The 14,735-nt window shown below is 26.8% G+C and overlaps 1 protein-coding gene across 2 annotated transcripts; it reads left to right on the plus strand.

Moving 5' to 3' along the window:
* The first annotated feature begins 1,364 nt into the window (after positions 1-1,364).
* Positions 1,365-11,346, plus strand: LOC114120612 (homeobox protein PKNOX2-like). 2 transcript variants are annotated; one of them, XM_027982573.2, is made up of 9 exons: positions 1,365-1,992; positions 4,366-4,524; positions 4,583-4,754; positions 5,108-5,332; positions 6,811-7,084; positions 7,595-7,737; positions 7,967-8,108; positions 8,190-8,291; positions 9,523-11,346. In XM_027982573.2, the coding sequence occupies exons 2-9, from the start codon at positions 4,415-4,417 to the stop codon at positions 9,624-9,626; spliced, it is 1,272 nt and encodes a 423-aa protein (XP_027838374.1). In that variant the 5' UTR covers positions 1,365-1,992; positions 4,366-4,414; the 3' UTR covers positions 9,627-11,346. The 2 variants fall into 2 exon arrangements, with proteins under 2 accessions (XP_027838374.1, XP_027838373.1); XM_027982572.2 differs by having other exon boundaries at positions 1,367-1,757.
* The last annotated feature ends 3,389 nt before the right edge of the window (positions 11,347-14,735 follow it).

Consider the following 14,735-nt stretch of genomic DNA (forward strand, 5'->3'; position numbering starts at 1 on the left):
GGTTTGTTCACAGATTTAAATGGACCGTAATGCGTTTGAACGAATTACTTTTTTACCCGTATAACAAAAGCAATGTGTTTGGACGAATTCCTTACACTTTACAGACTTCAGTGTATTACCAGTGCGAGTATGATACGTCCATATTTAATATTCGTCTACGGTAGTGGATATTCTATCTCACCAGCACATCACCACCGCCGACCGGCTAACAGATTATCTTTTTGTACCTACCCTATTCGACTGTTGTCGCTGCAGACGTCAATACTCACACTGTTATACAAGTATGAGATAACAATAATAATTAAAATAATAAATATAAATATAATATTAATTATAATCATATAATTTTTAAGATACTGCTTAAACAAGATATTTTTTTAATAAAAGAGATCGCTTAAACACATTAGGTATGCCGTTTTAAGATCACTCGCCCTGCAATTTTTACGAATTCGCCCAAACGCAAACCGTCATTTAAACGTATATAGGTTTTATTGACAAACAAACAAGCCTCCTGGAATTCGATCAAAATATCTTCGACTGTGCGGATAAAATTTTTATACATATTATATATATATATATATATAGACATACACACCCGTGTGTGATGTAATCTAATAATAATTTTACAAAAATCGTTAGTGTCGTGACTCTATACGAAACTACTATTTTGTTCGTAACGACAATCAGTAATAATAGTAATAATACGACGGCGGGACGCGGAAAAACGAGCCGGCGAGCAGGATGAGGTTTCGGCAGTTTGCGCGGCGAAACGCCGCCGAGATGCAATACGACGGTTGCGGGGGTGGGCGGGCGGGGTGCGCGCGAAAATCGCATATTATTTTTGTTTTCCCGTCCGAGCGGCGGCGGCGGCGGCGGACGAAGTGAAACGGTTGTTGTTTTAGCGAGGAAAAAAAAAGGGTCGTCCCGCACACGACCGTCATCTCGTCGTCGTCGGCGCGCGCGCGCGATCGCTCGATCCCTTTAATCGCCGCCGGAGTGTCGGACCACCTCGCCAACCCCCCCTAAGCCCCGACGACACCGGTACGCGCACCGCTTAAATTGTATTATTTTTCGCGTGTACACTGCCGACGGGACCGTATTACGTCTGCGCGGCGCGTTGTCGTCAGAGCTCAGAAGCTAGGTTAGGTACGGGATGGCGGCGGGTAGGAGAGCTAGCGGGCGGGCGACCTTCGGCGGCGCGCACCGTTTTCCGTCGTCGGGTATTTTTACTATTATTATTATTATTTATCGTTATCGTTTCAAAAAGGGAGAAAAAAAGGGGGAAAAAGAGATAAATACCCGAGCGCTCGCCGCGACGACGCTCCGAACTATAATATTATACAACGCCGCTCTACCCGACGACGACGACTATGATAATAATAAAAAAAAAAAACCATCGGTAGCGCGGATCCCTTATCTCTCCGTCTCTCTCTCGGCGTTCGACGTACATGTCGTCCGGTCGTCGTCGTCGTTGTTGTTGTTATTACTGTTATTACTATCATCATCATCATCATCATCGTTACCTCACGACGACGGTATTATTGATGTAATTATTGTTGTTGTTGTTGTTGTTGCTGTTACACATGCACGAGCGTGACGCGTCGCCGCCGCCGCGCGATCTCCGTCTTGCCGGCACGTCGTCCGTCCGACGGCGTTTCGCCCGGTGAACGTCCGGTCGCCCTGCAAGTTCGCCGGATCCGACCGCAGGCTCCCGGCACTTCCGCTGTCGTGTTGATGTCCACCGACAACCGTAGCCCGTAAGTATGATCCCTCAGTCTGTCGTGACTACTTCGGTCCCCGTACGATACGGCAGCACCGTTCATCGTATTTCGCCGTTCGCGTTTGTGTGGTCTTGATGCTTCGAACGAACCGAATGATATGTCGTCGACGACGCAAATTTTTCTGGTCAGCACTGTCCGTGTAATTCATTATTGAGTCCCAGTCGATTGTTGTAGTTGACAAGTGTCATTACTCGACATCTCCTCTGTGTAGGTTAGTCCAGTAATAGATTACAGTAATTATTTCAGTGCACAAAATATGTTAACTAAAATGTATATCCAGCATGACTCATCTTATACTTATACATACAACCAATCTTTGATTGATTCCGGTGATATTTGTTATATCCTTGGAGTCTTAAGTATGTCGAAAATCTTTCGACATCTGCACTATGAAGTTTAGCTGCTAAAACTCGTCTATAAGACTTGCTAGTGATTTCATTGATTATATTTTAAAAGTTTTTGTAATAAATCTGTTCACAAATTTTTATTTGAAAATTTTACACTTACTGATACTTCACAATAGACAACAAATAATTAAAGGAAAATGGGGTATATCTTTTCGTAAACAATTTTTAATTCTATACAGTATACCTAATGATCTCTAAAACTTTTTAAAGGTCTCCAGTCTATTCTTTCAGTTCATTAAATCAATCTTAAATTAAAATAATTAAGCAAACATTCATTATTGCTTTATGTATTTCAAATTCAAAATAATATATTAATATATAACAAATTTTAATTGTTTTATAAATTACATGAATGCATGAAACATACAATCCCTATATTAAAAAGTGAAAAATGTGATATGTGATATAAAAGTTTTATTTTTGTACTTATATACTTTTAGGTAAAACCTAGTGGCCTGCGAGTAAATCTCAAATATTAATTGGCATACATTATTTGATGTATTGTATAGTATTGTTTGTATCAGTGGTTCTCATCCGGTGTGTTGCGAGAAATGTTATTAAACACTGAAAACAGTGTTTTCGGCAAAGTTGCTGAAGTTGTTGTGGTTGTCAAGTGCGTGAGTGTGCTATGAAAATTTGTGATGTATAATAGTGTGCCGTGAACCAAAAAAGGTTGAGAACCACTGGTTTATATAGTTGTACTGTAAACAGTTAACATAAATATTTTCTTTAACCATTTTAATAAATAATTCAAAAAAAAAAAAATAATAATAATAATAAAATGGATTTTTTTTAATTAGAAATATGCTACCTACTAAATCTATAAATAATCATTATTTTCAAATATATAGCAGGTTAACTGCCATGTGTACCATATATGATACACTGTTGTATTGCCAAGCAATTAATACAATTTATTACAATGTTTGTCCAATACGCTATACCACAATAATCATAAAATAAGCTTTTTAGTTTATGCTTTTTGTATTTGAATTTTTCGCTATTTTTACTAAAACATTACTAGGAGGCCACACAAACATAACTCTTAGGGAAATCACATTTACGTGTACCCATTTTGGTGCACGGTGTAACTAATGTCAATGAATTGAATGTACCTTATATGGTACATGTGGCTCGATAATAATGTTCAGCCTTGTACCAGAAATGGTACACATAGTAACATGTTATAAACATTAAAAAAAGCCATGGCAGTTAACCTGATAGGTACTCTAAAATATAAAATATTCTGCAAAATGAGTATGTAGATTTTAAATCTAGATTTCATGAATTGAATTGAAGTCATATTTTTGTATAATTCTGATTGTGTAAAAAAAAAAAAAAGGTCAAGTCATAAAAATCCGAGCTCTACTTATTATCTAATATATATTTGGAATCTAAGCCTTTTCCCACAAGCCACCGCATAGTTTTATCTATGGCTACCTATTCCAAATGACCTTAATATTTTCTCAGCATGTATTGACTTAATATTATAGATTTGTAAATTTATTTGAGAAAAGTAATTTTATTTTTTTTTGATGATGATATTGATTGTTATGAACTATCTGTGTTTAGTGAATAGCATTAAATACAAATAAAATATCTTCTGAATTATTAAAATATGATGTATTATTTCATTATTAAAAATAACATAATAATGTATGAGTTATTTATGAATTAATTTATCTATGCATTTAAACATAACCTTTTGTAGGTAAAGTAGATGTTATTTTTTTTTATTCTTATCCATTATTTATTATTGTCACATAACACTATGATGTAAATAAATTATATTCTTGAGGCTTGAAACCTGTATACACTGTACCATACCTACCAGTTATAATACAATTGACCTTTTAATGTTCCATATTGTTTATAATAAAATACATTTTACTAGAATGTTGTTAAGAGTGTTATATTTAATTCTTTTAACTGTTTCAAGTAATTTTTAATTAATGGCAATAAATATTTCTTTTGTATAATAAATAATAATAATAAAACTGTTTCACATTCCATTTTTTGTAGCAATTTTAAGTTGATTATAATTTATATAACCATGTTGGTTCATTAGTGTTTTATACATTTTAGTGATTATGATTAACCTTCGTCATAGGGATTTAAATTAGAATAATTTATAAATAATTTTATGCATGGGTACTTATAAAGTTTTTAATTTTTAGATTTTCAATTTATAGTAATGGAAAAAGAAAACAAATGTAAAGCTTAATAATGGTTTCATACTCAGATAGTGTAACATCTAATTTAACGGCGATCGCCAATAATAATATTCAACAAACTGATCAAGCAATATTTGAAGCTGATAAGCGAGCTGTTTATAAGTAATTTTTGATTTTAATTATATGTTTATTTCTGTTTCCTAATAATATTGTTTTTCAGGCATCCACTTTTTCCTTTATTAGCATTACTTTTTGAAAGATGTGAACAAGCTACTCAATCGGCAGCAATTTCAAATTCTGAAAGTTTTAATATGGATATACAAGCATTTGTTCAACATCAAGAAAGAGATAGGAAACCCTTTTTAATTAATGATACAGAAATTGATGGGCTGGTATGTATATTCAATTGTCTTAAATACAATTTTTTAGTTAACAATAGGTATATTAAAAAAAAAAAAATGTTCAACTTTATATCACATTAAGCTTAATTTTAGTTTATACTCATTTTTATCAATAATATGAATAAAGAGACTTATATCTATTTTTAAAACATTCTTTATTTTATGCTCTTAAAATGTAGTATGATTTAATTTTATAAATCAAAACAATAACTTTTGTATATTGTTAGGTTCCTTCCTATATACTTTGAAGACATTGAAAAATATGCTTGGCGTATAACAAATACCTAGGTATTGAATAACCGCTGGTGGCTAACATGTTAAAAGTTATTTGTTTTTTTTTTCAGATGATAAAAGCTATTCAAGTACTGCGAATACATTTACTAGAACTAGAGAAAGTTCAAGAATTGTGCAAAGATTTTTGTAGTAGATACATAACATGTCTTAAAATTAAAATGCAAAGTGAAAATTTATTGCGTTCTGATTACACATCTGGTTACATAGAAAATAATAGCAGTGGTAACTCAAGTAATAGTAATTCTCCATTATGCCATTCTCCACACCATAGTCAGGTAAATATAGTTACTATCTGCGTTTAATATCATTGACTTAGGAATAAATAGATACGCCGTGGTTTATAAAAATTAGTTTACCATCCTGCCATACCATAATATACTGATTATTTCATTACAATGTTACAATGCATACAATAATTAACTAATGTGTAATTAACTAGTTGTCACATTTTTTATTTTGTGTTGCTTATCTGTTAATTTTAAATTAATGATAGTGTATTAACGATTCTTTTATCAAATAATATTTGAAAATATTTTTGTATATAATTTCCAATCAATATAAAACATATTTTTTTAAATTAATTATATATTTATAAACATATCTTTTTATTATATTTTTTTAAGCTTTTTATTTTGTAATAACAATATACATTTTTCATTTCATTTTTTAAATAAAAATATTTTCCTGATTATTTTGATACATGAAAATCAAAATTTGGATGAGTTGTAAGTATTTAAAGTTTAATTGAGTGGAGTGGAATTCTGCTCACTAGAAAAATGTTGGTCTACTACAATACTTACCTGAATTTCAAATTATTATTACTTATAAACTACTGGTTAGAATTATGGATTTTATATATTGAAATACTATAAATATTATTATATATTATTATGCTTCATAATATGAAATTAAAAATTAAAACATTTAATTGAAATACAGTTTGATTAAATCATTTATTAAAATATATTAAGTTAAGTCAATAATCATTCTAGTTAGTTTTTGTTGAGGTTATAATGATTATATATATATGCATTATTATAAATTATATATACAAAATCAATTTACGTATTATATTGTTAATAATTAGCATGTTTCAAAAATAAAGTCAAATTTAAAAAAATTATAAATCAAGTTTATTTTTGTAAAAATAAGTCATACTATTATCTTCAAAAAAAGTTAAATTATGCAAAACAATATTGAGAGCTGATTACACATTGGCGCATTAAAAAACAACACACGCTGCCAACGAACAAAAAAAAAAAAAAAAAATGAATTTAAAAATCTTTTTAAAACACCGGTTATAATAAAATATAATGGAACATTTAAAATTTGATTATTATTGAAAAATACTGTGTTAAAAATAAAATGAAATAATTTATATTATTCTTAATAAATTGAGAGAAAGTATAAAATAAATAACATTTTATCAAATCAGTTGATTTGTTGAATTTTCCATTTTATTTATCAATTAAATTTAAATACATAACAGGTAGACATTAATATTCTACTAATCGTGTTTAATCATTTCCATATTTAAATTATGGTGTGTGCAAATGTTTGTAATTAAGCATTTATTTGTGTATTACTTACAGTAAAAGTTAGTAAAATAATTCAAACCGGTCTTAAATGTGCACCTACATTTTAATAAATGTATAGGTAAATTTCTATTGTAAACTTAAAATATGCTTTTATGTATTTTATTCATTAGTTTATTATGGTACATTAGGTTTAGGTTTATAATGATGTTTGACAGGTGATATCCTCTTCAGGAGTTTCTGTGCGGCAGTCTGGAGACAACGATGCTATAAAGCCAAAAACAATAATGGATTTAAAAAACATAACCTGTCTTTTGTCAAATATACCATCTTCCACATCTATAGAAATGAAAGATGTACCTCAAGTCTCGGATGTTTCCCAGCTTGATTTGACTGTCACCAAATCTACACTTCAAAATTCTTCTTTAGAAAAAACACCATTATCAGCAATTGGTACAAACGTATTACAGAGTAATGTGTCTATTTTACATGGTAGGTAATATATATTTTTGTGTATACTTAAAAAAAACTTATTGATTTATAAACCATAAATTTTTATATTTTATCGTTTTTCAAGTATTACATTTACATTATTTTAACTTTTTTTAGTACCACTGAATAGTAGTTATTGGTTTTATATATGTATATTGTTTAATACATATGTTATACATGTGTAAAATTGGTTTTATTATTTTGATCATAATCATGAATTTATTATGTTGTATTTAGAACTTTATTAAGTAATGAAATATTTTAAGAAAACTTATTTTCACTTTTAAGGAATGAAAAATCATTTAAACAAAAACTTTTTTATTTATTGTTTGAATTAAAATTATATTAGTTATTAATTAATTATAATTTATTTATTAGTATTACCTAGTTTGTAGTTTTTAACTGTAGAAATATCCTTAGAGTAGGTAATACACATATAATAAAATGTTGAAAATATATTAGTTTAGTTACTGTTTTTGTATATATAATATATATATGTGTATATTTTAGGTTCCTTATCAGCTACTAGTGGTGGCTCTTGTGATGAAGAAGATGACTATTTTGGGAGTAAAAAGAAAAGGCAACAAAAAAGAGGGATACTCCCTAAACAAGCTACAAGTGTAATGCGCTCTTGGCTTTTTCAACATTTAATTGTAAGGATAAATAATATGTTAATATGTAAATATTATTACTCTAACACAGTTTAATATGAATTAGTCTCTATATACCAAATCACCGTATATGAGTATTATTATTTATTAATTTTTATCTTTCTGTGCACTAATACTATGTCTTCTGCATTTTAGTGATAACTAATTTTAATAAATTTAAATTTGAATTTAAAAAAAATCATTTCAATAATAAAAAGGTTTTGATTTTCAGCATCCTTATCCAACAGAAGATGAAAAAAAAATTATTGCAGCACAGACTAATTTAACATTGTTACAAGTTAATAATTGGTTTATCAATGCACGGAGACGAATATTACAACCAATGCTTGATGCTTCTACTCCTGATATTGCTGGTATTTTTGTTATTAAAATTGATAAATGTATAATCATTTTTAATTAGTAATATATATATATATATATTTTTTAAAATACAGGTGAACAAAACTTTACTCTTTCTAAAGATAAGTCTGTAATTGTTGATAATAACAAGTTTTCATGGCCTGTTGACGATATATTACAGTCTCAAAACGTCAATGGTAAATAATATTATATATATTTTAAATAAATATTTATATATGTATAAGTGACGATGGGTATTTGTGTGTTTCTTGTGTTTAAATATGATTGAGACTATATATGCATATGCAGTGAAAATAAATTTATTAGTTTTTAAACATTTTAATTTATATAAATAGTCTTATTTTTGGACAATGATGTTTTAGTAAATAATTTGCATTGTATAGTAGATTAGTAGCGGACTTATATTATAATATTAATCATATTTATTTGTTAAGAGGACATGATTGCATGTGTTGTCTTCATCTTAAATGTACTTGTGTAAATTCAGTGTACAGTATAGCCAGGTTTATAGGATGGGTGAATGATAATGGCGGAGATAGTAAAGGGAAGGGTGATGTAATCTTTTAGAACATTTTCAAACAAATTTTTTTAGTATTGTTTAAAGTTAAAATAAAACTACAGTGCCTAAATCATGTTTAAAACTTTTTTAATAGTTTAATAGTGATAATATGTTTGACAAACTATTATCACTAATAATTTATCATATAATAATTTGTTTTTTTTTTTTAAATTAATTAATTTGTTATAAAATGTTACCTACAATTAGTTAACTATAAAATATATTAAAAATATTATATAATATGTACCATCTGTTTTGTAAATGTTAATCATTATGTTTATTAATTACCATATTAGGTATATTTATAATATTTAATTGGCTTTTTTTGGTTTAAGAAGATATTAAATAAGTTTCAATAAAACTAATTTAATGACTATAAATAATTATTTTTGTTTATAATACTTTCAAATATTCAAGAGTAGACACCTAACTGTTTTTTTACCTATTTATGCTTTAATTTCCAAATAGTATTTTAATAGTATCTATTCAATTCAAATTATGGTTAAGTTTCTAAGACTATATGTTGTCTTATTAAAAACAGTTTTAAATTTATCGCCATGTGTACTTTAGATATAGTATCATTATTTTTACACATTTAACATATTAACATATTAATGACCAATATATTTATTATATTAATAGCTTTTCCAAGAGTTTTTGGAATTTTAAAACTATTATTATTATATATTATAGCTTAATAATTTAAAATTGTTTCACAATATTTTTTCAAATAATTAAAAAAATTAAAAAAATTACTTAAGAAAATTATATTTTAATAAAAATAAAAATTGACATATTTTTGTATGTCATAATATAATTAATAAAAATATTTTATTTTTAATTTTCAGAAAATTCAAATGAATCAAATTTTGGTGAAAGTGAAGCAGAAGATGAGGATGAAGAAGAAATTAGTGATATTTTTTCTCAACATAGTGTTAATGAATCAGATTAGTCACTGTTCTAAGAATAATCTCAATACATTGTGCATTGTATATGAAATAGTAATCATTTTATAGAATACTTACTATTATAATATATACGGTTAATATTAATGTTAAATCCATTTAATATGTCTCACACATTAAACAATGTGAGATAATTGACTTAAAACTTTTATAATGTAATACAAAATTAATATAATTTACTGAAAACATGCTCATATGTTTCATAAATTATATTAAATGGTTTAAGTACTTAAGTGGTTTATTAAAGAGTATTATTATCAATAAATCAACTGATGAAGTGTGTTATTATTATAAATAAATGTTCCAAGCCTTTATAAGTATTATAAGTAATAATAACTAATCGATGACTGTAAAAACATTTTGTACAAAAGTAAATTTGATTTAGAATAATTAATATTGATTGATGTTCAACTAGAATTATTGCATCATTTAATTACATTATAGAATTATAATATTAAAAAATAAAACTACAGTCCATTCCAAATGATAATATACCGGTTTGTACATTGCTCATTACTCAATTCTCCCCTTCACCATATGCGGTAAAAGCTATGAACAATTACAAGCTGCCAAACTAAATCTGGTTAAGCAACTGGTATATTTTTATTTGAAATGGACTAGATATTATAATTTCATCTATATTTCAAGATCTTGAGTCGTCCATTTATAGATTTTTAATACTAATTTTTTAACCGGATTATTATAAAGCTATATATTTTTAATATGTTCTTTTTAATTAAAACAGAACATCACTAAAAAAATAATAATACTACTTTTATGATTCCATCTATTATAATAACCATTAATAATAAAATTGCTGCAGATTTTTCCTCAACCAATATTTTAACGCTTTGAAAATAAATAACAAAACCACATTAAAAACTGTAGTGGACGGCGAATTTTTCAATTTATTAATTTGTTATCTATATTAAATATATATATATACATATAAAATTAATTCTTATTTTATAAATGTAACTGCTTGCATTGTATATTTATAACTTTTTGTTTGTTTAACTCTTTCATTATCTAATTTTAAATTTTTTTGAAAAATTGTTTGTATTCATATGTACTCAATTATTTTTAGGATTCTATGTTAACTTATTTTTTTATTCTTATTCATGTCTTATACTATACATTATTATAAACAAATTAATTATATTTTAGAAAAAGTCTGCATAATTATTATAATAAATATTATACAATATAACTTCAGTATAATATGTAATCTTTCATGAAATTTTAATGATTTTAGATTTGAAGTAACATTATAATTTTAGTAAACATTAAACAATTCTCTATAAACTAATACTTTATAAAAATATTTTGTTATTTATTTATTTATTTATTTTTTTTCATTTAAGATATTAATTTTTTACGTATATTTTATATTATATATATTTACATTTTTAAATCTTTTATAAATTATTCAAGACAAAAGATGTTTATGTGGTTTCCTTATAAAAAGTTTAATTCATAACATCATACATTTTTAAATGAAATATAATTTTTTTTTTTTTTTAATTCATCCTATATTATTTATACTTTTTTTTCATTATTGAAATAATTGTAGATAATGTAAAATCAACTATTCTATATGTATTTTATGTTTGAAATAATACCATATAAGTATGTCATCATTTAAAATTGTACTTGCTTATTGTTTTATGTGAAATAAATCATAAATTGAATAATAATATAATATAATATATGTAGTATCTAATTTAGTATAATAATTAATGGATATGCAATATATGTATCTTACAAGCTAAATTGTAATAATACATACCTAAATGTTTATTATTATTATTCATATTTATAGCATATTACCGTTTCATAGTATAATAATAAATATATAAAATTACGTATAGGTTAAAAATAAAAAGTGGTCAAGTGGGTACCGCTCAGCTGTACATTAGGTGTCATGTAGATCACTATTATGTATTATAGAAGTGTTAAATTTGAATCCAATGATAGTTATCATTGTATACGAAAAACGATTCTGAACGAAGATAATTTATCAGCCTAGGATATAATTTCCAGTGGTTGTTGAAAAAGGTGGTTTTTGTTTTAATGGCCTAAATACAGCAACATTTAAGTTCTTTCATAAATATTGTAAGCAAAACTTAGGAAAAATCTTGTATTAAATTTTCAACTCTTAGCTACTAATACAAAATTTTTTATGAATTATACCTACAAAATAATTTGCAAATATTCATGATTTTGACGAATTTTTGTCAATACTTCAAATGTTAATAAAAAAAAAAAATGTGCTTATGTATTCTTATAATTTTTGAATCACTATAAGACTAACTTATTAAGAAATCTGTATTAAATTTTCAAGTATTTTGACTCGGCCAAACAATTTTTATCGATGTTTATAAAAAAATAAAACTAAACAAAAATGAATATTTTAAATGCCTAAAAATAGCATTAAAATAAGCGAAATATTTTGAAAATTAAATCATTTAAAGAAAATACCAATTTAAATAACTAGTGAAATTTTCAAGTGTCTATGACTTATACTTTATAAATTAAGTGATAAAAGTGATTAGTTTTTAAGTTACAACCATATAAAAACATCGATTTGATCAAAAACTGGTTTTGCATAAAAAATTCCCATTTTCCGTTACTTTTTTTTGTCGTTTTTCTCTATTTTTTTAAAAACTGTTTGAAAATTCTTTCTTTTGAGTTTTGACCTCTATAATGCAGCAAGAATAATCACTTTGCCATCGGAAACCACCCCTGAAGATTGAAATTGAAGCATTATTTCGACTAGTTATGCTGTACACAGACACAAAAAAACACATCATTGTGATATCAATACATTCTCATTTTTATTAAGGGTTGGTCAAGATTTTAAAATGTTGGTCATAAAAACTATGTTTTTCTAATATGTGAATCAATTCTTCTAGTTAATTTAATAAATTTAATATGAGATAGGCTTAATCTTTTTTTGTACTTAATTCTTAGCTTAATAATAATCTTTGTGAACATGTCACCGTAAGATTTGCATTCAATATATTTTAATCAATCTAACAAATTTTTTTAGTCATTATAGATTATCAACAGGACCCCATGCTCACCGTGTTTTCTATCTTAAAAATATACTCATTTTGTTTAGTAGAACCAGTTTTGTGTGTTTAGCTTAAGGTCGCGCTCTCTCTCTCTTTCTCTCTCTGTCTTGCAGTATTCAATCTTAAGACTAGTTTGCAGCAACTTTCGTTGTTCTCTATCACTAGCTTTCTTCTTTAACTCTTGATATTAATTACAAACTTGACCTTCTATTCTCTTACTTATTTAGTACAACCTTGGTCTACCTCTATGATTTATTCCATTTATTACTCCTTTTAAGATTAGTGATAGCAGCCCATCGTGTTTTAAAATCTATTAATTAATTTCACCTTTTCTATGTACCTACATTGATTTTCTCTCAGATACCCTTTTTAAAACTTCTTCATTTATAATTCTATAAGTCCAACTTATGTTTTTCATCCTTTTGTAGTACCACATTTCAAATGCCTCTATTCTTCTCATTTTTTTCTTTTGTAGTAGTTAATGTTTCACATCCATTAACACAATGATTCCCAAACTGGGAGGCGTGTACACATTGTTGGGGAGGCGCAAGCAGTTATTACAAAATAAAATTTTCATTTAATTATTACTATTATTAATATTTTATACTAATTTATTACTATAGTATTTCACCTTAATTGATTGTTACATTTTATTATTTACTATTATATTATATATTTCATAATTATTATCATCAATAAAGAAGTTGTCATTCCGAATATTTTATATTTTATTTGTAAAGTACACCAAAAAAGGTGATCAATTTTTTTCATTTTATAGGAGGGGCGTGAGATTTTTGAAAACCAAAGGGAGGCGTAGAATAGAAGAAGTTGGGAACCACTGCATTAACTTGATGCTCCAGATGTACGTTTTAGTAGTTTCTTTCTGATGTTTAGGTCAACATTTTTTGAAGTAAAAATACTTCTTTTCTTAATAAATGCCACATTAGCTTCCCATATTTTTTTTTATAATTTTCTTTTTGAATCTCCCATCTGAGTTTATAGTGCTATTTAAATATATGAAATCTTCTATTTGTTCTATAGACTCACTATCCATTAATTTTATTCTTGTTTTTATGTTATTGTATCTATTAGGTACATACTAGGACTTTTGTCTTCTTTGTGTTCATTTTCATATGTAAATCTGTTAACTTAATGTTTCTAAAATCTTTTTAGATTTTTATCATTCTCTGTAATTATTTCAATTCGTCCACGAATCTCAGTATGTCTATTCTGGAACCATTTATCTTTATTCTAAGCTGCATCCTTTCTCTTAAAGTATCTATATTCTCTTAGTAGGCATTAAATATTAAAGGTGATAATGTACACCTTTCTTTATTTGGATTCTTTTTGAATATCTTCCATTTTTATGATTACTATTTCATTTGTATGTAGTTGATAGAGCGATTTATTTCCGTGGTTGTGACTCCAGCTCTTTTCAGCATTTTAAAAATTATTTCCCAGTTAACATTATTGAATGTCTTTTCAATATCAACAAATCCAATAAACTTCGACTTATCTTTCCGTATTATTTTTTCACTATTAATTTTAAAGCCAATATCGTTCCTCTTGAACCTATATTTTTTCTAAATCCGAATTGTTTCTCTGATAATATGTTTTCTATCTTCCTTTCCATTCTCTTATACATAATTTTTGTTAAAATTTATGAGGCATGCGATAGTAAGCTAATGGTTCGATATTTTTCACACTTTTTAGCTGATGCCTTCTTTGGCATAGAAATAAATATACTCTTTACAAAGTCGGAAGATATATTCACCGTTCTATAAATATCTTTAATGAGTTTAAATAATTTAATCACCACATTTTTCCTGCTTCCTTCCAAAGTTTGGTTTGGATTTCATCTATTCCCACCGCTTTCTTTAGTTTTAAGTCTCTTAATGCTTTGTCAAATTCTTCTCGTATTACCGGATATTCTACATACTGTTCATCTTGCCCAATATCATTTATCTTTTCTAAATCTATCAAATAGTTCTTTTTCACCGTATAGTGTTTCTATGTATT

Source organism: Aphis gossypii, chromosome X, assembly GCF_020184175.1.
Source record: "Aphis gossypii isolate Hap1 chromosome X, ASM2018417v2, whole genome shotgun sequence".
NCBI lineage: Eukaryota > Metazoa > Arthropoda > Insecta > Hemiptera > Aphididae > Aphis > Aphis gossypii.

What these genes read in the sequence shown, in the direction of transcription:
- LOC114120612 (XM_027982573.2), top strand. Translation starts at nt 4,415, where the DNA reads ATGGTTTCATACTCAGATAGTGTAACATCTAATTTAACGGCGATCGCC. An exon ending in GATAAGCGAGCTGTTTATAA is followed by an intron (nt 4,525 to 4,582) that starts GTAATTTTTGAT and finishes ATTGTTTTTCAG; the next exon opens with GCATCCACTTTTTCCTTTAT. An exon ending in TAATGTGTCTATTTTACATG is followed by an intron (nt 7,085 to 7,594) that starts GTAGGTAATATA and finishes TGTATATTTTAG; the next exon opens with GTTCCTTATCAGCTACTAGT.